We start from the raw sequence: 26,034 nt of genomic DNA on the forward strand, positions 1-26,034 counted from the left end.
ACACACATCATTTTTCCCTCAACGTTTTACACATCCTCTGAAGATGCTCCTAGCCAAGCCAGAGGAGATCCTTTATTTTGTGGCAGTAACCACAGAACATTCACCAGATCATGAGTGAAATGTTTAAATTTAGTCTTAGGTTCTCATTTATCCCTGTATATGAGATGTAACCCAAAAGCACATCCACTAGTTTCTGTTTGTATTTTGATTGATTTGTATGGATGTGTCATTGCTAATTTTGTCTCAAATGCATAATAATCAAAATTACAATGCACTCCTGTGCTCCAGTGCAGTGGCACACAGTTATGGTTAGCAGCTGGATGTCAGTGGTTGGACTGGTGGACTACTTCAGTGAAGAGTAGACGATGTCTGGCTCTGGTTTAAAGTCTGAACACAAATACACACAGTTCAAACAACAGGAAACATGGCTACAGGTTTTGTAGTTAAGTGCTCTAACATTGGGAAGAAGGAACTGCAATCACAACACAAATGCTATGGCAAGCACGTCAGGTCAAGGGGGAGATATCATAACCAGCACCAGAGATTGGATACCAAGCCCTAAATATGACAGAAGAAGCATTGAGTGCAATGGCAGCTGACCTGAAAGATGGGATCATGGCAAAGCTGGAAACCTGTACCCTCTGTAGCTGGTAAGCAAGACTAAGTGAAGTACCCTCTGAAGGTCTACTAAAAGATGTGAATGCAGCATTATGAAGCAGCTGATCTACACGATGGCAGCAGTGACCACAAACATGCTTGACTACAAGAGCTACCTTCCATGCAAAAGGAGACTAGAGGCCAAGATCAAGGTAGCAAGAAGGGAAGTTAGCCAACTAATTAACTAAAGCATCTTTAGGAAAACTTATGACCTATGCTGCAGCAAAGTGAGTGAATACTTTGAATATAATTAGCAGCCAGATAAGCTACATAAGACAACACTGTGTGTTGTAACAGGAACAGGAAGTGAGACTGTCCCACACAGAGAAAGCCAATTTAACACATAGGAATTACTTTGTTTTTGTTTAGCAGAAGTACCAATGATAAAGATTGACATTTAAGAAGCTGCTACCAAATAATTTTCAGGTTATTATTATTATTTTTCCTGTAAATTGAACACCCTGCTGCTGGGTAGCTTGCCAGTGAAGATCAAGGTAACTTTTTCCATACTAAAGTTGTTCGATGAAGTTTAGTTTACAGCAACTGAAAAGGTTTCTGCTGCTGTGGTTTAATGCTTTTTTAAAAGAGTGACTGCATCGATTAGCTACAACCAAACCGTAAGAAGTCAAATTTTCCATGTGACATCTTGGTGAAACCCACAGAACCATGTGAGAAAAACATGAGAACAAAAGTTTATTAATATTGCAGAGAAACTAACTTACTGCTGTGAGAACAAGAGCAAAGAGTTTGAGAATTCATATTTGTATTATAAACAACAATTAACTTACTGTACCTATGGAATATATTAACATATTTTTTAAAAATCATATGAGTCTACATAAATGAAAAAAAAAAACAAAGAAACAAAAAAACAAAACATAAAAAAATATGTTAATGAATAGTTGTACTCTTGAGGTGCTGGGGTGGCCAGTTATAGAGACCAGCAGTTAGACGTCAGTGGTTGGACTGGTGGACTACTTCAGTGAAGAGTAGACGACGTCTGGCTCTGGTTTAAAGTCTGAACACAAACACACACAGTTCAAACAACAGGAAACATGATTACAAGCTTTCTAGATTGGAGGTTCACTCCAGTCTCCACCTCAGTTCCAGTTCAGTTTATACTTTAAACCAGCTCACATAAATCACAGACCTTTCATACTGTGTGCACTTTAATTATATACTGAAAAAAAAAATCCTCAAAACTGGAACCTACATAGCTGAAACAATTAGCTCTTAAACTAAACACACTTAATGACACACTCTCACTCTCTGGAACACTGGAAAATAACTCAAAATATTAGAAATATTCCAGTGTTAGAAAATCAGCTCTGCTCAGTGTTAGCCATTGTTAATCTTCAAAACTGACTATGTTACTGTTAAAAAATATAACACTGTCAAAGTGTTCAATTAACACTCAACAGTGTTATATTTAACACTCAGAGGAGTGGACCCATATAGACACTCTCTAGTGTCAATTTAACACTGGAGATTTTGCTGTGTATGCTTCAGTGTAGGAACAGCTTTAGTTTAACTTCACCCAAGTAATATGTCTTAAACCTTCACGCTCACTGTGTGGCAGAATATGCTATTTCCACATTTAAACCAGAGCTCTTCTGCTTATTTTGAGAACAGCTTTTGACTCATTTGAATGAAACCGTGATTTCGTGTGTTTCAAGTTACATTTAAGGTAATTTAAGTCAAATTACCTTAAATTAATTTTAATTCATTACCGGCTTCAGGATTTGTTTTCTACTTTAAATGAATAGTGCAAGTTTATAGAAAAAATAATTTTCTTTCTAAAATGATACCAAGAAGTTTGAAATCTGTAGTTTCAGTCCAGATGTGGTTAACTGATCTCAGCATGGAAACCAGAAACACTTTTCTGTTTCCAAAGTCAGATATAAAGAACAGCTGTACCTCTTTTCATCTTTGGTGTGATGGTTATGTGTCCATAACTAACATCTTCAGCCCTTATTGCTGAGTAGATTACAGCTGGATCACTTTCTGCAGAAAAAAGCACACACAAATTACAACAATTGCAACAGTATCAGCCCTGTTATCCTATATCATTACAGCTGTGGTAAAACTTTTTTCTTTTTTAATTGTCATTATGCAGCGATTAAATGGTGGTTTTCATTTTTTTTCCACTTCTTTGTGTGAAGAAGGACATGCACAACCACAAAGATGCCACCGTCTCTCAGCAGAGTCTGACACACTTCACCGCAGAGCATCAAGCAGGAAGGTTCTCACAACATGAACACTGTTATTGGGCAAACCAGAACTCTGTGGTGAAAAGTCTCATCAGCTTCAGACTACAATCAACAACAGGAAGTAGCTGCTGTGGTTTCACATACAGACCTATAAAAAGACAAAAGGACCCATTTTCTTACAGCTGTCTCTTTATACACTTCAAATAACCAACACAATCACCCAGTACAAAACAACATATTCTTGTTGACGGTCAGCTCTGCTCCACTTCACAGCTAAGATGTTGTTGTTTGGAGCTCGACATGTCAGAGTGGCATTCTGTCCAGACTCAGCTGTGATGTTTTTCTAGTCTGAAAGTGGAAACGGCACTATATTGGACACATGAAGAAAGTGAAATACAAAAAAGGCACTGAAAGGCAACAATCTTGACAATTATTGTAAATTAATATCAGCTGGTTCAGTCACAACTGATTGTCACACAAAGAACATCTCATGATGAATAAGACCAATGAGCTCTCAAGCTCTTTCCAACCTGTAGGTTCCAGTATTTCTCCACAGAGGAGACTTTGTGAAGCTGTCATCACTAACAAGGCTTTTGTACAAGTATTAAATAAATTGAAGGCATACTCAATGCTTTTCCCTGTGTCATTTCTCCTTATGGATGACTATGGAATGGTTTCTTTCCGTGTGTGGTTGTTACCAACATCTGGTGAGAATTTGATGTCAATAGCATCTATAGATGAATATATTTACTAGGGAAACTGGTGACATTTTCATTGTTTATTTTTACCGAACAAAAAGTGTTGTAGCTGTATACTGACTCCTGAAACTACAACACATCACACTGACACACACATTACACTTCTTTGTCTCTGTGCTGGAAACTGCACCGCTGACCAAGCGGGTAAATCCACAGACACCACCAGACCTCATGATGCCGTCACAAACAAACAAACTGAAACAATGTGAAAATAAGTGCTTGGGAAGTAACATGTAAACCAGACTGAAATTGATTCAGAAGGTTTTAACACTTGTGAAAAGGCAAATGGATAAATTAATTTTGTTCAGCATTTTTTTTTTATCTTAATATATAGTTTTCATTTAAAACTTAGGTTTATTATGTTTAGTTAGTCCCTCACCAAAGTATAGTCACCAAATATGCTGCAAAGACCAACAGCAAAATAAAATTTTGGATTTCTTTATAATTCCATGAAAAAGTGTAAACTCGAGCAAACAGATGCATCTACAGCACATGTGTCAAAGTCAAGCCCCGCGGGCCACATCCGGCCCGGCGTACATTCATATCCGGCCCGCGAGATCATTTTATATAGATGTAGTAGGCGCTAATAATATACAAACTACAGATCCCATAATGCAGCGCTGCAGCCTCCTTGCTGAACGCTAGGCTAACTGGGAACATTCCCGTATCATCAAGTCAAATTTCTGTTATTGCGAAGCTAGCCGCTCACCATGGTGGAGAGAAAAGTTGATTCCAAAAGCAGAGCCTTTCAGCGCCAGTGGGAGACTGAATATATGTTTACAAACGTTGCCGTTAAACTCGTGTGTCTTATTAGTGGAGCTAATGTGGCTGTAATTAAGGAATTTAATTTGAGACGGCACTACGAGACAAAACGTCAGGATAAGCTGAAAAACCTAAATGCAGAAACTACAGAAAGTAGAAGAGCTAAAGAAGAGTCTGACATTTCAGCAGACTTTTGTCACCAGAGCAAAATGACAAAGTGAAGCTGTTGTGAAAGCAAGTTTTATTGTAGCAGAGGAGACAAATCAGTCCGGTACCACTCTGAAGAGCTGCATGGTGAAGGTGTGCAACGTCTTGTGTCCAGACAAAACGCAGATTTTGGCAAATGTGAGCCTGAGCAGAAATACGATTGCTGATCGGGTTTGTGAGATGGCCACTGATTTAAGAACACAGTTGTGTGAAAGAAGCAAAAACTTTATTGCATACTCTCTTGCTGTGGATGAAAGTACAGACATGATGGACATTGCACAGCTGACCATCTTCATCCGTGGAGTGGAAATATTGGACATTAAATCGATGCACGGGACAACGACAGGAAAAGACATTTTTTAAAACGTACCGACATGAAACTGCCCTGGGACAAACTTGTTGGACTTACAACAGATGGAGCGCCGGTGTTGTGCGGTGAAAAAAGTGGACTAGTCAGCAGGATGCGAGTAAAGATGCAGGAGGAGAACTGTACCGGTGAGTTATCAGCATATCACTGCATCATACACCAGGAAACGCTGTATGGTAAAGTCCTAAAAATGGAGCATGTAATGATCACCGTAACGCAAACCGTAAATTTTATCTGAGCTAAAAGTTTAAATCACTGTCAATTTCAGTCTTTTATGTGGGAAATAGATTCAGAGTTTGCCGACATTCCTCATCATACAGAGGTCCGTTGGCTGAGTTGGGATAAAAATTCTCAATCGAGTTTTTGAGCTCAGCAGGGAAATCTGTCAGTTCATGGACATGTATGATGCGGTGAAGGCATTTCAAGTGAAGCTGTCACAAATGCACCAGTGCAACCTGCCTCACTTTCCCTGTTGCCAAGTAATGTTGCACCAAGTCAGCGGACTTTGCTGAACTGCACCTGTGCAGATTCAGATGGAGCTGCAGTGTAATGATACACTCAAGGGAAAGTACGACACTGAATGGCCCGGACAGTTTATTAGTTCCATTCCTGGAGCAATGCTCCGTCTATATGCGGCTCCACCCTTGTGTTTGCTTTCATTTACTTTTTTATGGGGTTTTGGCAGCATGTTCATATTTCTAACTTGTATAATTTTGACAGGACGCATAATTTTTTATGAAGACCAAAATATTTAAAGTTAAAGTTTATTTTTTTAAGTTTATTTAATCTGGAATAATATTCCTGTCTGTTTTTATTCATATTTATGTTTAAAATTTTGTTTTAATGTGTTCAATAAATGTTTATCTTAAAGTGTGCCTTGAGTTTTGGCCCCCTGTGCAATTGAGTTTGACACCCCTGATCTACAGTAAACCTGATGACACCTCTGCTAACTAAGAACCCAAAGAATGACATGTATTGAACATTTTTATTATTTATCATTTTGGTTTTTGGTAAAGGTAAATACTGTACAGTAATACTGAGAAAGCCTGTGTTGAAGTCATAGTTCTGTCTTGTGAATCAAAGTTTGACTTCATTTATACTGTGTTCATTTTCTCTATGAATTGAAGTTAGGCTGCAGATATTTACTCAATCGTATTACACTCCCATGATTAAAACGGGTACATTTCTGAGAAGCTTTGCTGCTAGAAGGGGCATGCCGGGAAATATATCCCTTGGACTTCTTGACCTTGCTCCCTGTCATTTGTTCCAAATCCTCAAGAACCTGCTGGTATCAACAATTCTCCAGGTTTTCTCTTTAGCACACTGTTTTTTAGAATATGAGCACCAATAATCATACAGTAATAGGCTTCTGTCATCACTGCTGTCTTTGTGACTTTAACAAAACTGAATCTGGTTGGGGCTTTTGGTAGTCTGGGTGAAGAAGATTGTGTGAGATTAAAGCATGAACCTAAATAAATGTGTCTCTTCCCCTGGCATCTGGTTGGCTGCTGTCCATGGTGTTGGTTAAAAACTCAAAAACTCATCAGGAAAAGAAATGAACCACCTTAGTAGTACAGAGCATTCATGGTTACCTTGCATTTTCCTGGATTAGAAGAGAAATAATTTACTCTTTTGTGACATCTCCACAACATGTGCTGCATGAGGAGAGTTTAAAAACAAACAAACAAATAAAGCCATCAAGCACTTTGTGTTGTGGACCACCATGGAGGAGTCAGAAGGAAGAATGAGGAAGAGGCATAATATGATTTTTTTTATTTGTATTATTATTTTTTTTAAAAAGCTCAAAAGCCAATTTAGGTGTGAAGAACAGTTTTCTGAGTAAACCCAAACTTGTGACACATTTAGAGGATGAGCAGGATTTCTTTTAAAACACATCGGGGCTGTTAAAGTTTAAAGTAAGCCAGTATGAAAACAGGCAAACACACAGAGAAGAGCGAATGCTGGGTTTTGAGGAAAACACAACAATAAGCATATATATGTCCAACTGACAAATGGGGACGAACCTGAACTCCCAAGTTCATTTCTAATGATCACTCATTTCAGACATGGAACACCAAAAGTGTACAAATGTTGAATAAAAGACACAATTGTAAGCAAACTAATCAAATTTATTTTGTGTTGTAAAGTCCTCTTTGTGGACACAGCTATAAAGTCTAAGGTCAGTCTGATCAAACTACGTACATTTTTTTTTTAGAGATAAAACTTTGAAATTGGCCAAATTTGACTGAAAAACACTACAAGAGTCAAACTGAGAACAAACAAGTCAAACCTGGTCATTTATGTCTTATTTCTTTAAAGTTTGGAATGTAAACTGTTTGTCTTTTCTTTAGCTGTTAACATAGTAATGTTTTCTTATCATTTCAAACATTGGAACTGTAATACCCAGATTTAACAGTGAATGGCAAGGATGGCCCCAGGTCTCAAGGACCAGTGTCCTGCACGTTTTAGATAGCACAGTAGGTCAACACACCTGAATCAAATGATCATTACAGGCCTCTGGAGAACTTCATGACCAGAGATGGGATACGACTCCCTTTGGAGTCGTATCAGGAACTGCTTTTGGTGGATAAATTTAAAGGTAGGTTTTAATTAATAAAAACTCTAAGCTGCTGCTGTTTGATTTATGGATGATGTAAAAATGTAAACTATTTGGTCTCAAACATATACATCCTGCAATGAAGCTGTTCTGTTTTCCGCAACTGAATGATTGAAAGAAGGGCATATATCAGTTAGCCACATACAAATAAGTCAAATTTTCCATTTGATTTCTTTTCCAAGCCCACACAAAAAACATGTGACAATATTACTGCTGCAGAGAGACTGAATGGGTGAAATAAGAATGAGGGAAAAAGCCAACAAACAGTAATAAATTATGTAGGATAAACTTGTAAAACTCCTGTTAAAAACAATTTGTGTGAGACATACAGGTCTAATTCAGTGAGAACAAAAGGAAGAGGGTAAGGACCAGTTAGAGACCAGCAGCTGGGCATCAGTGGTTGGACTGGTGGACTACTTCAGCAAAGAGTAGACGATGTCTGGCTCTGGTTTAAAGTCTGAAGACAAACACACACAGTATATACTCTGCTCAAGTCATGATTTGATTAGAATGACTCTTTACAATGTTAAAGAGCAGCTGTACCTTTTCTTTTCTGCCCAGCAGTGACGTCTTGTATTGTCACTTCGGAGTAGAGTCCAGCTGGATCACTCTCTGCACAATAAAACACATGATTGAAGGGACACCTACAACTGCACTGCAAGAGATTAACTAAGAACTTTTATAAGCAGAAATAACTTTCCAAGCTTTTACGTTTTTATCATCTCTGCTGTGAGACTATGGTTACCACATGAAACTGGGGATGTTTGTGTGAAAAAGGAAAGTAGATGAACACAAGTCTGACAGCTTCTTTCAGTTCAAACTGAAATTTTGCCACAGCATGAATTACACCCGTTCTCACACAGAACAGTCCTGTTATGTCACGGACCCAGGGTTATTGAATATGTTATGGACATGTGTAGTTTTGGTGTTGCTGTCCCTCGTCTTCAGGGTGTGTGTGTGTGTCTGTCTGTCTGTCTATCTGTCTAATAGATATTTTTCCCCAGGAGGAGCGTGGAAATAGGAAGTCAGCGAGCACAGGGAGTGTGAGCAGAGAGCACAAATATACTGAATTTTTGGGGAAAAACACAGCAGTCAAGGGTGAGTACGGGGATTTATTGTCATCTGTTGCACTGTAAAGAAACGCACTGTTCAGCATAAAGAGTCCAGCATTTGGGTCCTCATTCCTCACTTCCCCAAGGTCTGCCTCACTGACCATGACATATTAGGCAAACCAGACAAGACTGGTGTGAAATGTCACAACAGCAGCCAGCAGTTATCTGAAACCATTAAGAGGAAGTTGCTGCTGAGGGATTTTTTTAGACAGAACTTTACAGAAGTGAGAAGTTGCTGGTCTTTTAATCCTTTTTTGCAATGTGTATTAGAGGAACAACAATGTATGTATATTGTTTGTACCAAACCTAAACACATCTGGGACTATTTTAGAGAACCTTTTCCAAAGGGGAAGTTGTTGCAGTCGCTAACATTAAATAGACATCATGTGCATGATGTACAATATGACCTGTGGTTTGGAGACAGTGTTACTAACAAAAGGAAAGGAGACCAAGCTGAAGGTGTTACAAAATTTGAGTTTTGTTGCGAGAATTAATGCTGAATGTCAGGCTGAGAAAAGAGCAGGTGATGTTATAGGTCTATTAAACAAACACGAACACATTATTACAGACACATCACCATGGTAACAAGTAGCTGGAACTTCATCAGGGCAATAAAATGATTGGTCACTTGTTTCTCTTTGGAAGCAGGACAAGGACACCTCGATTTTATAGTTTACATCCTCTGGACTTTGTCTGAACCCTTTGCTTTATTTATTTATTAATTAAAGAATTGAATCTTTTTTTCCATTTGTGATTTTTTTTTTTGAGTAAGTAGTAGTTCTTAAAGTCCATACTTCTCATTTTATGAAACTACACTTCGCCTCGCGTTCAGTCATCTGCCCCCCCCCCATCCCCACACCCCCACACATCACTTGATATAAGAGAAAATGTACCTTTTTGTTTTTGTTGATGATTTGATAAAGTGACCTCAGTGCATGTGACTTTGTTTTCTGAAGTGTCATCAGTGTTTTGAGCTGAAAAGAACAAAGTAGGTTTAAGTTTATTAGATTGATCAGTGTTGCTGAACTATGAAATATTTTGGGTTCAGTGTTTTTTTTGCATACAGGTGTAACAGAATAGCTTTAGCGTTGTTGTTTATTTAAACTTGAGTATGAACTTATACAAAATGCAGCAAGATATTAAAAAACAGTTTTATTGATAAAAAAAACTATATCGGATTCATATCAGTATCGGCAAATTTATGATATCGGTATCGGACATAAAAAAGTGGTATCTCTAGTCTCAACATATCTGAAGCTTATTCACTTTATATATGTCCATCCATCCATCCATTCGCTTCCGCTTATCCTTTTCAGGGTCGCAGGGGGCGCTGGAGCCTATCCCAGCTGTCATAGGGCGAGAGGTGGGGTACACCCTGGACAGGTCGCCAGTCTGTCGCAGGGCCAACACACAGGGACAGACAACCATTCACACTCACATTGACACCTAGTGGCAATTAACCTATCCCCACAAACTGCATGTCTTTGGACGGTGGGAGGAAGCCGGAGTACCCAGAGGGAACCCATGCAAACACGGGTAGAACATGCAAACTCCACACAGAAAGACCCCGGCCTGATGGTGGAACTGAACTCGGGACCTTCTTGCTGTGTGGCAACAGTGCTAACCACTGTGCTGCCACTTTATATATGTAAAATCCAAAATCTGAGTCTCACCTTCAGGTTTCCTGCGAGCATGCCGTCTCACCAGCAGAACCAATAACACCAGTAGAATCACAACACAGAATGATCCAACACATGACAACACAGGAATGAGAGGTGTGGTGGTGTGTTTGTCTAAAATAAAGCAAACACAGTCATTAAGTTGTCGTCACATTGTGAATGTTGAAAGCTGCAGAAACACAGACAGGTGAGTGTGTCACCTGTGACAGTGATCCAGCTGGATGGAGACTCTCCATGACCGCTGATGTCACACTTGTAGAGGCCTTCATCAGACCTGGAAACATGCTGGATGGTCATGTGACCTGTAGACTCATTTCTAATGAAGACGCCATCTTTGATGAAAGCAGCTGGGAGGTTGGAGGGAGTGGTCTTTGTTTTACAGAGCAGAGTGACGTCATCTCCCTCCATCACAGGGAGGACAGGACTCTGCAGGATCACTGATCCACCTCAACACAGAGACAAACTACAGCATTTCATCCATTTACACACAGCTTCATCAACACTAACTCCACACACTCAGCTTACCAGTGACTGTCAGGTTAACCATGTTACTGATGGGACCCTCTCTGGACTCACACCAGTAAACTCCACTGTCATGAGGAAAGACATTACTAATGTTACACGAAGACTTAGCAGATGTTCCCCACCCATCTCCACACTGAGTCCTCTGTCGTGTGCTTGTGTTTCTCCTCAGAGTCCATCCAGCAGAGCTGTCGTCCTCCTCACAGCTCAGAGACACAAAGTCTCCTTTAAAGAACTGAGAGCTGCTGGGACTCACAGTCAGACGAGCTGTGAGGGTTACAATGAGAAGAAAAGTGTTGATCTGTTTACTTCTGTCAAAACATTGGAGTGATTATTCATCTGTTTTGTATGTGAGCTCCATTCTGAAACATGAACCCAATCAGGTCATATCAGTGAGCATTTCTCAGGTTTAAACTGTGACAGAAGAAGGTTACTGACCTTGGTTTGTTGTGCAGCTCAGCAGTGAGATCAGAACTAAAGAGAAATGACACTCAGGTTGATTTGAGGTGAACATAAAGAACAACTCCACACAAACAGCTGACAAACACACAAACTCATCTCTCTCTGATATATCTGCTTAAGCAGGTGTAAGGAATATGTTTTAGTAATGTTTGGACAACAAAAGACTGTATAAAAAAATTAGTGCTATTTTCTTACTAATGTTTACACATTTTGCACTTTCTTACTCCTCTACCCCACTAAAACGCAATTATTGATTCACTGTGATTATAATAATTTGCATCAACTATCATACCAATATAAACAAAACATGCACTAAACTTAATTATTACAGTAATGTCATGTGTCCACTGTGCAGCTGTGTTGATATAATGAGTGAATGATTTGAGCTTTTCACTGCCTGCTGTGTTTCCTCGACTCCTGAGCAAAGATAAAGAGTCAGTTCAGACCTGCAGTTGGTCCTCGTGGTGTTTTGAACTTGAATTCAGCCTGATTTGTTTTTCATGTCTTCTCCTCCATCATCAGTTATCAGGAGAGCAGACAGTCAAAGTACAAGAATTCAAACAAACACAGAGATTCTACTTACAGAGCAGACACAGCACAGATGTTTCCTTCATCGTCCTTCTCACTCATTTGAGCTTTTTTTCATTTCTCTCACTGACACCAAGTAAAGCCCGCCCTCTTCCTCTTCCCCTTTTTCTAATACAGTGCTTGTGAAACATATTTTTCTTTTTTCACACTTTCCTTTAATAAAATATTTTATTGCTGAAATTACTTCGGTTCGGCTTCTGTGTTCATGTGACGCCAAAGGAGTGGTTTATCAGGAGGCAGGAGACAGACTTGGTAAAACATACCTTTTACTTATTGTAAACTGAATGTTGCCTAAAGTGCAACAGAACACCGAGAAGTGTTGGCCCAAGGATTGGTCCTGGCAATATGTACTTATTGAGACACTGAACTTGAAATGTGAAAGAACAGTCAAAGACTATGTGATCTTTATTGTTGTGACTTGTCATATGATGAGGAATATACCAAGCTTCTTTGCTATTGTGTATTTCCTCTGGGCTAAGTTTAACTATAGCCTGCTTGCTCCAATTTCAAAATCTGATCCTTGGCTTTTTCAGGATCTTTAGCTTACCGAGCCTCAGTGTTGCAGAGTCTAGACATGACTACAGAGGGAGGGACATTCAAAAGAGGAAAACTGGCCATCCGTGGAAGAGTGGTGTAGGGATTAAAACCATTGATCTCAACCGTTTTTGTGGCCTGTTCAAGGAGTTCCATACGGTCCATGTCTAACTGGAGCAGTTGGCGTGATAAGGTGAGTATGATCTGAGCCTATATGCAGTAGTGGGACTACTTTGTTAACAACTGATAATGGGATGCCTTAAAGATGTTTGTATTTCCTGTGGAAAGAGAATATGGGGTAGGTGTGCTCTGAAAGTGCTAAGTGACTTGTAGCGAAGGCATTATTAATTGTGAAAGTTTTCTCTGGGTGTGCAATGGAAGCAATTTTGAAACTTACAGAAGAACCTTGAATAGCTTAAATTTCTTTACGGACAGTTCTGAGTGATAGATTTTCGGCTTCCCCAGTTAGGTTGAGATGCTGAGCTGCTTATGTTAGAAGAATGGTACATTGGGAGCCCTCGTCAAAGGGTTCTTTTGCCATTACGCAGGAGCACTATCACAACATTTAATAGTACACTAGGACAGTCACTAGGTCTATCAAAGTACAGTGTCCTCACTACAGGACTATTTTCATTTTTAGATCTCTGATTTACCTCACACAGGATCTGTAGATGTCCTCCCATGCAGGTGGCACATGCTTTCCTCAGATCACACTTTGCAGCCTGATGAGTCCTAGCACAATACCAACACTGATTGTTTTTCTTCATCTAGTTTATTTTCTTATCCTTTGTCTTGTGAAAAAACTCAGGACACTTACTAAGGTGATGTTCAGGTGAGCAGCAATATGCACATGTTGCCTTAGTCATAATGATGGTTTGTGCTGCCTGCACAGGATCATCAGATTTGCCCCATGTAATATTTTTGTGAGTGGAGATGCGTACTTACGGGCAGGTTGTGGCTGGTTAAAGGATGAAACAGGAATGTCCTTTCTTAGTTGACACTTGCACTCCAACCAGGATGAGAACAAAGGTAAATTATAGGTCATTCCTCCTTGTTCCCTATAAACATTAATTTAAAGTGACTAAAAGGCTCTGCAGGTAGCTTTTCAAGCAGGGGATCAACATGGGAGCCACAATGTAGTTATGTCCATGTTTGATCACCCATAGTGCTAAGCAAACAAACTAGAGCTTTTACACGAAGAGCAAAGTTATCAAGGCTCTGACAATCACCTGCTCTGATAGGAGGGAGCACCAGTATATTCTGTAGCTTTTTCAATGCTAGCTGTCTTGGTTGCCCATAAGGTTCTTCAAGGGTTTTGATGGCATGAGGGTATCCGTCAGAAGCGTAGGAAAAGGCAAGAGCTAATCGTTTAGCTTGGTCTATCTTCAGATGATCAAGAAGGACATGATATTTGAGGTGCACTGTCTCATGAGGATCAAGAAGGTTGGTAAGGGCCATTCATAACATCCTATACCGGATTTCATCTTCTTTAATAAGGTCTGGAAATGAAGGACCTTCAAGCTTATATACACGTGTTCTAGTGCTAAAGGAGTGACCCGAGCTAGCAGAAAGATTTCTGTTCATGCAAGCCATCAGATGTAGCTGGTTCGTGCTTCCAAGGAGGGCGCTCAGTTTGACTCTCTGTATCACATCTAGTACTTTTACTTCTAGCTCCAGGGTACTGAACGTCATACTGCTAAGGTAAGCAGAAGGTCGACTATCATGACTGGAACGTCTCAAACCTTCAGTTAATGGCTGCTGTGAATCCATGACACAACTTCGGCTTAAAAGGCCATGTTTTGGAGGAAGGCTCATAGGAGGTTGGAGCTTGTTACCATCATGGGCTCATCGAGTCACAATGAGAATGAACAGTCAGCAATCGCTTTCAGGTTTCTCGTTTTATTGAATAATGAGTAAAAGTAGTGACGGCTGATGCTCTCGTGTGTGTCAAAAAAATCAACACACTGCTTCAGAAGCACTGTGCCAAGGCTTGATACGTTTGGCCAGAGTCACATGATAAGTGACGTCCGATGCTTCATTAGTGTGTAACTGATTCAATCATTTGCGGGATTTGTGGAGTGTTTTAAAGGTGAGAGATAGCAAACCACCGATCATTCTATTGAGAGATATGGAGCCAGCGAGGAAGAGGGAAGACTGTCATGTGGCAGTATTTTGTGTTGATGTTGGTCAATTTTGGTTGGGTATGCCAGTTTTGCGTTCTTGTAGTTTGTTTTTGTTTAGTGTGTGTTTATTTTATCTAAAAATGTGAAAAAATTAACATGTCAAAAATCTGCTTTTCATAATATAAATATATTATATAACGTTAGAAACACATCCATTTGAGTCTACATTTAATGCAATAAAAAAAAAATTATTTTTAAAATAATCTTAAAATGTTATTCTACAAAATGTGCAGCAATTTAATTTGTTTATTCTTTTTGGCTGATCTCTACATCGGAGAGACCAAACAGCCACTTCACAAGCGTATGGCACAACATAGAAGAGCCACCTCCACGGGACAAGACTCAGCAGTTCATCTGCATCTAAAGGACAAAGGTCACTCTTTCGAGGATGCCAATGTTCACATTTTGGACAGAGAGGACAGATGGTTTGAAAGAGGAGTGAATAAAGCCATTTATGTCCACTGTGAGCGACCATCTTTGAACAGAGGTGGTGGTTTACGACACCAATTGTCTGCCATCTATAATCCAGTTTTGAGATCCCTCCCCAGACGCCTTAACGCCGACTCACATCCTGGGTCATCTGACCTCAGGAAATCACATGATAGGGTGGGGCCAGGTTTAACAATGAGCTCACCCGAAACCCTGGCTGATTGGGACCCACACCCGCTTTCACACCTTGGCTCATGTGATTAGGTAGAGGATCATCAGGGGGTCCTTTGTCCCCCTTTGGGGGGGAAACTCCCACTGGGTTTAAATCTGGGACTCTCCACCACTGATCCTTAGAACTGAAGAAGCTTCTCGGATGAGAGGTGAAACGTCTTCAAGCAAGTCAAGAAGTTCAGATGCTTTTCTTTCCAAGCTCCTTAGTCTACGATGACCTGGATGACTGAGAACCTTCACAGACCCAAAGCCAGCTTAGTTTCTGTGCCCTGAGCGCTGACCCACTCACTCCCCTTCCTCTTGTATGTAAATGGACTTGGAGGTGAAGATTCATATCCACCAGTCTTAGCGGCTACAGAAGCAAGAGAAATTATCTCAAATCAGATAAAAAGTCTGAGAAATCAAAGAGAAACTCTGTGTAAGGCCCAGGTGGACGATAGATGCTAACACCAGTTTTTCTGCACTCCAGCTTCTTCTGTACCATGTGAAGGGATTTTCCTTAAGGCAGGAGGAATTATCTCCACAAAAAGAAACCGACTCGGCCATCGCACAGAGGAACAAATTCTCTTTTTAAATAAAAAATGAAAGGGTTATGTTGAATGCATCATGTTTTTAATTTGCTAGTACATAAGCATTATCCCTTTCCAGTTCACAGTCAATCCTACCCCCAGGTCAAAAAAATTTATAAAAAAATTGGCCTAATATAATATTATTTATAAACATACATGTCCCGCTGTCCAGTGATTAATTACATAAATACCTGGAAGCAGGACCTCACAGCAGAAGCATATTCCATAATGTGTTGTACATTAATATGTGTATTATGTATTTTTCACTTTATTTCATTTTATTTACCAACATCAAGAAGTCACAAGTAAAGAAACACCACACCATGGTGCATGTTTAAACAAGGAAAGTGTATTTAATAAATAATTTTGATCAATAAATAACAATTTTTTTTCACCCTCAAAAATACATGTTCGAAGCAACACAACAGTGGCCCTACATCAGACAGAACTCCACTCTGTAGAGTAGGCAGTTAGTTTAGTTTTATTTTGTGGATTCAAGCTGCCTTTCATATTTTTTGCAACCAGATTTCACCAGAAGAGGACTGTGTTGAAAAGCTTCGAGTAATGAACCGTTTTCAATACGAGCTTCAATACTTCAGAAAACTTCATTTGCCCATCACTACACAAAAAGAAAGACACATGGACTGCTAACTCTGAAAGGAAATAAAGTGTGATTTAAGTCACTCAATAACTCAAAATAATACATGAACTCAGTCCGTAGCGGTTTTTGATACGGGCGACAAGGGCGGTTGCCTGGGGCGGCATCCCGGGCATCGGCAAAAAAAAAAAAAAAAAATTACTCGTACTCATGCTGCCCCGACGTCATACCAGCGCGTATCGGGAATGGCATAGGCACCAGTGAATCTGTCAATGCTTTTATGTGAGCTGGAATCAGTCCAAATCAAACAAAGCGCCACTGAGGACCAGGAGCAGTTTTTGATATGGGCGACGGGGGTTGCCCAGGGCCGCATCGTGGTGGGGGCGGCATCACGGGCATCGGCAAAAACAAAGTTGCTCGTACTCATGCTGCCCTGACATTATGCCAGCGCATTTTGCAGATGGCACAGGCACCGATCGGTTTTCTATCGGCCCGCGGCTAAAAAACTTATTACTTTTTCTGGGTCACAAAATAAACTTTTAAGATATTTTCAGGCGAGAATGTAGCTGTGTAAATTTCAAAAATCTGCTCGATTTATCAAGACATCATACTTGCAAAAATGCTCCGACATCCATTTTTTTCATGCTTTGTGGCAGCTTTTGAACATCTGTGGCATCTATTAATGTCAAATCTATCCTTTATTTAACAACATAAGCAAACTCTATGTTACAATGATTGCACAGCCATTAAGGATCAAATCAGTTTCTGAAAAATGTTCTGTTTTTTCTCCCTCTGCTGGCTTCTTACTGTCTTTGAGGCTCGGGACCAGCACTCCTGTTGTTGGACAGAAAGACATCAGTAAGTATTTTGGTTTTCCAATATATTAGCAACTGTCAGTGACATTTATATTAATCAGGATGAACTTTAATCATACTTTAGATCAGCCTGTTTTACTTATTGTTTTATTTGTGCTTTGGTTTGGGGAAGTTGTTTCTTTACTGATCTTTTCCTGTCTTCTGTTATTAGACTTGAGATGTGACTGCACTATGCTGTTGCTGTGACTCCAGTTAATTCTACAGTAAACAAACAACAACAGTTTGGTCTGCATTTCTTGAAAGATCACATCCCCCAAACTTAGTTTAGAGGGTCTACACTGTATATAGTGAAGTCTGCAAGTTTTCTAACAGCAAAATTTGTTTTGTGCCCAAAATCATTTTGCACATCATTAGAATGAAAGTTATTGGCCATGTTTGCATAGCCCTTTTTAAAATGGTGCTTTCATGACATTATTGTGTGTTGGGTGGTGGTCAGGGCTATCCAGACTGACAATTTGGGACATTGAATGTCACCTCTCCGGTGGGGAGGGAGCCTGAGATCGTCTAAATTGGAGTCTGTTTTATACCAAATGCAGAAAAAAATGTTTTAAGAAAGCAATTAAGTTCATGTTCCAAAAAATATGATTGTTTGCTTGCAGGACAACAGGAGAGATGAGTCCTCCGTCACAGATGGTGTGGTCAGTGAAGATGGTCGCCTGCAGGTTCAAGCTCATTGCATCTCCAACCCACATCCACTGCCACTGTACTTAAGGGAAGTTAAAGACTTTCTTCTGCACCTACATTTGGATCACCTCGATCCATGACAGTCATTCAGGCAGTAATGCCTGGACTGGAAACAAGCCATCCTTAAAACATTACAACATTCCAGCTCATGTGTTGGAATGGAAAACAAATGTGTTGTTTAAATTAGAGACTGCACTTGTGACAGAACAATAAATATTTTATTTTGATTATATAAGTAATGTAAGTACAAAACAAACTGTGGTAGGCCTAAACTTATTTTCAGAATAATTAAATCTGAGACTTTGTTTCATTGTAAGATTATAACAGTGATGGCAATATAATTGTTTGTTGTTCAGCAGAACAGTGTCCAGTATGTTGGCTGTTATACTTTGTTGTGTTTGAAAATAAAAGTTGGGCTCATTTTAACATCATTACAAAAAGTGTTGTTAATTATTTTTAATCATATTCATGGTACCACACATTGTTTTTTTCATTTAGTTGAACTTAACATGTTTGTCAGTAGGTAAACAATTAGTATTGTACAGTCAGAAATATCAAGTTATTCTTAATACTGCAGACTTGCAATGTATAAGTTGTCCTAACAGTCATCTTAAGTAAGCTTTACTTAGTTTTTTTTGAGGCAACGAGTTTCCATAATTTTTTTGAGTTCTGGGAACTAACAAGGCTGTACAGTGTACTCAAAATGAGTAAGTTGCCCTAACTTGGTCATCTTACGTAAACTTGATCCAATTTTTTTGAGTTCTGGGAACAAATGAGCTTGTACAGAGTACTCAAAGTAAATAAGTTGTCCTAACTTAGTCATTTTTAGCTAAGCTTTACTCAATTTTTTTGAGTTCTGGGAACTAATTAGATTTTACAGTGTGGTGAAGTGAGTGTGCTGAAAGGTGAGGAATCAAACCAGGGACGCTGCTGTTATGGAGCTGAACTGGAACCATTCAGACACTGAGGCCCTCTGAACACATTTTAATTACAGCTGTGCAGAGACACACTGATGACTGACTGGAACACTATGATTCACATTTTACATTAACACCATCCTCACACATGGTTTATATATGACCACTAGAGGGAGATGTTGGACTTTAAACACTAACATGGATACAAGCAGATCATCAATGATGCTTCCTCAGTTTGTTATAAATAAATAACATGTTGAGCGTGTTAACGGTTGAGGGATAGGAAATTATTTCACTATTAAGATTGCTGGTCCTGGTCATCTGTGCGCAGCATTTTCAGCTCATTTATTATTATTTTTTGTAATTATTATTTTAGTCTATATTTGGCCAATAAAGATAAAAGCATAGAGGAATTATCTTTTTTTTCTCTTTTCCTTTGGGATATTCTAAAGAGATTTTAGCATTAATTTATTTCAATAGAGTTGAAGATTAACTTCACTTAAATGTGTGTTCACGGTTGTCATGCAACAAACTGTGATCATTAAATTGTGTGTGGGCTTCCTGATTTGAAGAAGAACCTATTTATTCCAAAGTATGGTGAACATAATTAATAAGCAAAGTCAGAAATAAAATGGATCTCTGCTTACAGTGTCTTCTCTGCCGATCAACACAACACCAGCAAAGTTAATTCACCTAAATATTCACTTTGCCTCTGAGCTGTGTATTAATTACTTCTTAAACTTCAGCTGCTGGGATCTATCTTTTTGACATGGTGAAACTGGCAAAAACTGAAGATTTTGGGAGTGTTTACCAGAACAGACAGGATTAGAAATAGGCATACCAGAGGGACAGATTAGTTGTGAGATATATTTAGAAAGGCAGTAGAGTTGTCAGATTCATCTAGCACTAAATGCCTACATTTGGATGCTGCACACATCTGATGTTCTTACTGAGTATCCAGTTAATTAAAGTCACCAGCCACATCTATTAACAGCAGCTTTCTCCAAATGATCTGAGCACTTGGTGAATTAGTTTGCATTCACTTTGGCATTTAATTTTGGTTGTTTTGTGGTTAATTTTATGTAACTGATTTCAGATCACATTTCTTTGCTCTAGTTACCTGTAGTTACCAGTGCCTCATTTTATAATTCAACTGCAAACATTTTGGTTAATTTTGGTTAATCTTTTCTTAAAATGATCCATATGCTCACAGCAAGGTTTGAAGTTCTTTATTGCCAAAACCTTACTTCTATACAACAATGCAGTTCAGTTGTTAAAAAAAAGAAAAAAGAAATATACAAAAGATGACAGTCATTGAAATTGTTTTATGTTCCTTTTGTCATCAGTTGACCTGGGATCTTTCAAACCTGATGCAGTTCAGTGGGAGGCTGGTATGGATCCTGAGTCTGGTGTTCTCTAAACTGCAAAACCAACAGCAACAAAAAGTAGACCAAAAACTGGCACAACAACTTTCAGTCTAGCAGATCCTCCTGTCTGACCTGCAGGTGAGAAACAGGTGTGAGGTGTCAGCTGTCAGGTAGGTGATGAGTGAAGAACAGAACAGAATCCATTTCCTCTTCAAACTGCTGTCAGACATTATCTACTGCACTCTGATCACATCACTCAGACCAGCTGCTTTCTACAAAGTCTCATCAACAACATCTTTAGAAATAAACATCAACAACCAGGAAGCAGCTTCACCTCTGATCACACACACACTCAACTCTACTCACTCACCTGGAGGATCAACTCTCAGGTAGATGCTGCTGATGGGTTTCTCTTGGTTTCCTCCTGACTGAAAAGTATAACACTCGTATGTTCCAGTGTCATTAATTATCACATTCTTCAGAATCAAAGACACGTCTCCTTCCTTAATCTTTTTGTACTGCAGATCCACCCGATTCTTAAAAGATGGATGCTGGTCATCTGGATCAAGGTGTCCATCCCGGAATAACAGGACATATTTTGTCCCCAGGTCAGCTCTGCTCCACTGTACAGTGTTGATGTTGTTGTTTTCAGCTTGACAAGGAAGAGTGAGATTCTGTCCAGACTGAGCTGTGATGATTTTCTTATCTGTAAGAATAAACAACACAGAGCAGAGAGGTTAAAGCAATTACAGCTTTGATTTCTGAACCAGAGATTTAATAATTCAGAAATAATAATAATATATATATATATAATTATATAATATATATAATTCAGCTGTCCTATAAATTTTAAAGCCTCTTAATGTATTTGTCATTTATTCCCTCACTTATTACAAGAATATTTTAATATCTCTTAATATCTCTCAACAATTTTTTTAATTAAATTAAAAACAACCAAATTTCTTTTAAACATGTGTTTCTCTTAGTTGTACCATTGAATTTTTTAGATTTAGTATTAAAAATATCCCAAAATGGAATAGCACAACAACATTCTGCAGCAGTAGAACTCTAAGCTTTGATAACAGACTTTTTCGGATTTCCTGCACAGCGCCACCCATAGTGTGTTATTGTGTCTGTAAAGCTCCACACAGTAAAGAATGTGACCCTGACTCCTGCTTTCCTGAGATCAACAGCAAACCTGAGAGCTAAAAAATATGTGAAAGTGACTTGGCTTTGTTACATCTTTTAAAGCATGGTGGAGCAATGTTCCCTCTAAGCTGCGCAATTGCGCTCTGCTGGCACGGTCTCTGCGCACAAAAAATCTGCGTTGCGCACAAAAAAAACTACTGGAAAAAAATCTAACCTAAATTGAAATTGAAATTAATACTTCAACAATCATGTTTTGCAGTGTTAGTCAGTAAGTGACTGGCTGCTCCAGTATGGGATTAGAACGATGCCACCTTATCCCATAGTCCAGCCAATGATGCGATTCACATTCGTATATACGCAGCTAATCAACGTTGACAGGCTATGACAGCGTCCTTATGTGCCAACATCGGTGTTTTAGCTGGCAAAGCGGCGTGGCTGATGTGGAGTGAAGCCACGTTAATGACAACATGTTCAACCATTGGAGATGTGAGCAGGACAGACGGAACAACTGACGGAAAAAGTTTGGACTTTATACCAGTTTTTAAATTGTGTTGATAGGCCACGTGAAACCAGAGTTATGATAAAAATATGTGCAATGTTTGGTTTTCTTCCTGAATACTGTCGTTGTTTATATTTACTGCGTTTTATAAGAAAAAAGGCTTGAAACCCTGTGAGCAAAAACAAACCCCACCCCCCTTTCCTACTCGTCCAAAAAAGTACCATGTCGACCAATCAAAAAATGTTATGGCAACGTGGCATCTAGTTGTTAAGAAACGCGGGGAAGTTTTAGGAGTGACGGCGGTGTTTAGAGATGTGAGAGATTTGAGACGTGTAGCGCAAATCTTGTGTAGTTAGTGTGTAGTTAGTGTGTAGTGTAGTCAATAGTTGTGTTGTGTGTGTCAGAACAATGAGCCGACTGCTGAATGTTACAGGAGTGATACATCTCCTGTTGTCAGGCCTGCAGGTATCAGGCTGTTGTTCTCCTTTATCTCATAGTGGACAGAAATTATTATTTGGAATTGCACAAATAATTTGTGTGGCATCAGATTTGATGCAGAACAGCTGATTGTTCTGTAAATAGTTTGAAATGTTTATTTAAAAACGCCTTGGCTAAATTAAAAAAAAAATAGCTGCAAAAAAACTTGTGATCTCCACTCAGTTTGCCATAGTTACTTTTTTAAAGAAGTAACTATATAATTAATTGCCCAACATTGGTCATTATATACTGTATTTGGCAGACAGAGTTACAGGACTCTCTCCCAGACCACAGACTCAGACTCATAATACAAGTCAGAGCTTTATTAAAAAAAAAAAAAAAGAAACTAAAAAAAGTAACTTGTGTTTTCAAAATTGGAGTTCAAGTTATTTTTTACTTCCAATAGTGTTAACATACTACACAAGTCATGAACAAGATTTATTTATTAATGTTCATTGTAAGTGGGCTAAAGCAGTTAATTAAAAGTTGTCTAAAATAAATGTAAATGCTGTAATTTGATTATTTTAAAAACCATGTAACTTGGATCAATTAGATGCTCGCGTGACCACAGTGCACACTGTAGCTCACAGTGGTCCAAGGGATCGCTCAGGGAGTTTGTGTGTTCGCTCAGACACGTGAAAAATTAGAGGGAACATTGTGGTGGAGATCAGGGTCTACCTGTGAACTTGACTTCTGACTGGTAGTCAGCTTGTTGGCATGGCTGGCAGGCTAAAGGAATATAGTAGCTGGTAGTTACAGTCTCTAACAACTGGCTTCTACTGGATAGTCTTCTTTAATGATTAATATATATTTTGAAAATAATAGTGTTAAGCTTTGAAATAAAACAAAAATGTTTACACTTCATAATTGCTTCGTCAGAATTTTGACAACAACATAATAATGAACACTGATGGGGAGTGTAACGTTTTTTTTGTTTGTTGTTTTTTTTCTGTGATACAGATTGTAAACTCACTGTCTGTCCCATACTTCAGAACGGTAGGAGGCGGTACTACTCCTTTAAGTTAATAGTGATGGTAAATTTGATTCTTTTTACTGAATTGAGTTTCACTTTGGTGAGTCACTCACCAAAGTGAATCGGTTTTTGAGTCATTTGATTCACTGAGTCAGTTGACCAGAGAGTGCAAGAAATTTACATTTTCACTCAAACTTAATTTGTTTATCTTTTCATATATATCCTACTGCTAAGATGAGTGATTCTAAAAGAAAACAACTATTTTATAGAGCAAAAAAGAACAAAAACATTTCTAAAATTAATTAATTAATTAATAAACAATTATTTTGTTTATTTTTATTTTATTAGTATTTTCCTTAAATGTGTCAAATATATATATTCTCATCTAAATGGCCACTGAGCTGTGAGCCAGGGGGTGGTAATGCACCTTAACATGGTTGCCAACCAAGAAGAAGAAGCTGTGAGCCAGGAGGGAGGGGGTGAGTGAGTGAGTGAATGAGTGAGTGATTAGTTCCTCTATGATTCAGCACAGGAGGGAGGGAGTGAGTCCTGAGTGATTTGCTTACGCTTACGATTCAGCACAGGGATGAGTCAGTGAGTCAGTTGGGCTTGTGAATCATGATTCATGAGTCAGTAAAGTGATTCTCGAGTATTGAACGATTCGTTCATGATTCGCGCATCACTAACGGGTAACGCTTTAGGACCCAGCGGGTTCAGGGACGGGTAAGAAGCGGGCATGGTAAAGGTTTTGTCTGTGTAGGTTCTCACTCAGTCATTCAGGTATGGATGGACTTCTTTAAGTTTCATGATGATGTGTCACCGCTTATCCTAGAAGCTTCTTCAGTTCTAAAACCACATGGTGGTGAGTTCGTTATGTACCAGCGCACATTAGCACTGGGTTGCTTTAATAATGAGAAACTATTATAAACCAGTTTCACAGCCAACTTCTAACTCCATGCTCCTGTGTAATTGGCTTGTTGTACAAAAGCCAAGTATCTTTCAAGTATCTTAGTTTAAGATTAAGAAGAAAAAAAACATCACGATGAGAATCAGGAAAGGAGGTGTGGATCTTGATCTAACGATATTATAATTTGGGGATTACAGAGAGAATTGAGCATATATATGTCTACCAACAAAAACCGTTTTCCTGTCTACAACAAACACATGTAACTGGGAGTGCATGAGTGCAATAAATACCACTGCAACTTAATAAGTTAAATAAATGGCATCTGGGCAGACACGCCGGCAGGGCTTGTCTAGCAACTTGGTATTTTACTGGAGGGCTGATGGATCAGTTGATAAGCCGCTGAGCAACGGCTGTGAAAGCAGTTCGTTGATATTCATTACGGCCACTGGATTTTCCAAACATATCTCCCCTGCGCTCGATGCGCGCTAACGCGGCTTGTAAAACAAACTTTATTGTGAAACTAAAAATAAATGCAGCAAAATCAATAGTCAAATTAATAACATGTCAGTAAAAACTAATACTCACAGAGGCACAGGAGGCTGTGAATGTGAGGAGGAAGCGCAGAGAGAGGTGAAAGTAATGTGATAAGTAAACGGATGGAGGCACAGATTCAAGAGAAATGATAGCTGAAGTGCAGCTTTTAATGAACACATGTTGCAGTGCAGCACTCCAAGCCTGCACGACACACTTCTTTATCTCTGTCACACATACGTTACAGTGACGGACGTAAGCTCCACGCAGACTCTTATGCAGAGCCTTCAAACACAAACTGAATCAATATAAAACCAGAGTGACATCCGTTAGTTTCTCTACCTCAGAGGGAAACAGTTTAGTTTTTAACGTTTGAATCTCACCTGCAGAGACGACCACGAGGAGCCCGATAGACAGGAAACAGCAGAGAGATGCAGACATTTCTTTGTTAATGTTGATGCATCGACACTTAGATGGTTATAAATGTCCCAGGATGCTGGTATTTACTGTGGGTAACTTAAGATGAGTGTAAAACCCGACTGCGTTAATTAATTAAAGATATTGAGTGTTTGTAGTTATTGAGTGCGGGAACACCCACTTTCTCTGCATCCGCTCTTTCTGGCGCATTGTTTTCGAAAAGGAAGTGAGAGAGAAGTTCAGGTGCAACACGTCTGATGTAGTAGCTTGTAGGTTCGTGTTAGTTTGTACTACCACCGGGTCGGGGACTCCATAAATAAGCCGTGCACTACACCGATCGTCACTGGCACTGCGCTGTACTATCAGTGACAGCGCTTTTGTTTGAACATGTTTTCTAGAAGTTGGTGACATTTGTTGATCGAAAAATGGTGACGCCGTATTCGACGATACCCCTGTTCACCTAAAACAATCTCAAGTGTCATAAAGTCAGACGGTAAACTTTACCCATTCAACTTTTTTTAATATACAGTATTTAAATGCAGTATTAACGTAGGGTAGGACAAAGGTTGAAGATTATCAGTAACGAATTACATTTACTCACGTAACATTCACTTAAAGGTGATCGAAAACACACTTCTGTTTCACTTAAAAGTTTAAACTGAACAAACGAAGAGCTCAAATGTTTTGTTCTAATGAATGGAAACGAAATGATCTAAGTGGATGTTTATCAGGACCCACTTTGATAGGTATGCA

The 26,034-nt window shown here is 39.1% G+C and overlaps 1 protein-coding gene and 2 long non-coding RNA genes across 3 annotated transcripts; 1 reads left to right on the forward strand and 2 right to left on the reverse strand.

Annotated features, from left to right (window-relative positions):
* Positions 1 to 6,717: 6,717 nt before the first annotated feature.
* On the reverse strand, positions 6,718 to 11,135 carry LOC102078838 (uncharacterized). Its single transcript, XR_002061272.2, has 6 exons — positions 10,895 to 11,135; positions 10,570 to 10,815; positions 10,364 to 10,483; positions 9,584 to 9,664; positions 8,122 to 8,190; positions 6,718 to 8,035 (listed from the first exon to the last, which is right to left on the reverse strand). It is a non-coding gene; the product is annotated as an uncharacterized LOC102078838 (long non-coding RNA).
* A 922-nt stretch (positions 11,136 to 12,057) lies between these two features.
* Positions 12,058 to 17,344, forward strand: LOC112846105 (uncharacterized). Its single transcript, XR_003218936.1, has 3 exons — positions 12,058 to 12,193; positions 12,475 to 12,668; positions 17,303 to 17,344. It is a non-coding gene; the product is annotated as an uncharacterized LOC112846105 (long non-coding RNA).
* Positions 17,345 to 20,175: 2,831 nt separating this feature from the next.
* LOC102078736 (selection and upkeep of intraepithelial T-cells protein 7) lies at positions 20,176 to 25,502 on the reverse strand. The gene is made up of 3 exons (XM_005462053.4): positions 25,248 to 25,502; positions 20,699 to 21,034; positions 20,176 to 20,460 (listed from the first exon to the last, which is right to left on the reverse strand). Exons 1-3 carry the CDS (start codon positions 25,303 to 25,305, stop codon positions 20,378 to 20,380), a joined length of 477 nt encoding a protein of 158 aa, XP_005462110.1. The 5' UTR covers positions 25,306 to 25,502; the 3' UTR covers positions 20,176 to 20,377.
* Positions 25,503 to 26,034: the final 532 nt, after the last annotated feature.

This window comes from Oreochromis niloticus, linkage group LG3, assembly GCF_001858045.2.
Source record: "Oreochromis niloticus isolate F11D_XX linkage group LG3, O_niloticus_UMD_NMBU, whole genome shotgun sequence".
In the NCBI taxonomy this organism is placed as follows: Eukaryota; Metazoa; Chordata; class Actinopteri; order Cichliformes; family Cichlidae; genus Oreochromis; species Oreochromis niloticus.

What these genes read in the sequence shown, in the direction of transcription:
- LOC102078736 (XM_005462053.4), bottom strand. Translation starts at nt 25,305, where the DNA reads ATGTCTGCATCTCTCTGCTGTTTCCTGTCTATCGGGCTCCTCGTGGTC. An exon ending in CCTCGTGGTCGTCTCTGCAG is followed by an intron (nt 21,035 to 25,247) that starts GTGAGATTCAAA and finishes TTATTCTTACAG; the next exon opens with ATAAGAAAATCATCACAGCT. An exon ending in CCTGAGAGTTGATCCTCCAG is followed by an intron (nt 20,461 to 20,698) that starts GTGAGTGAGTAG and finishes TCTCACCTGCAG; the next exon opens with GTCAGACAGGAGGATCTGCT.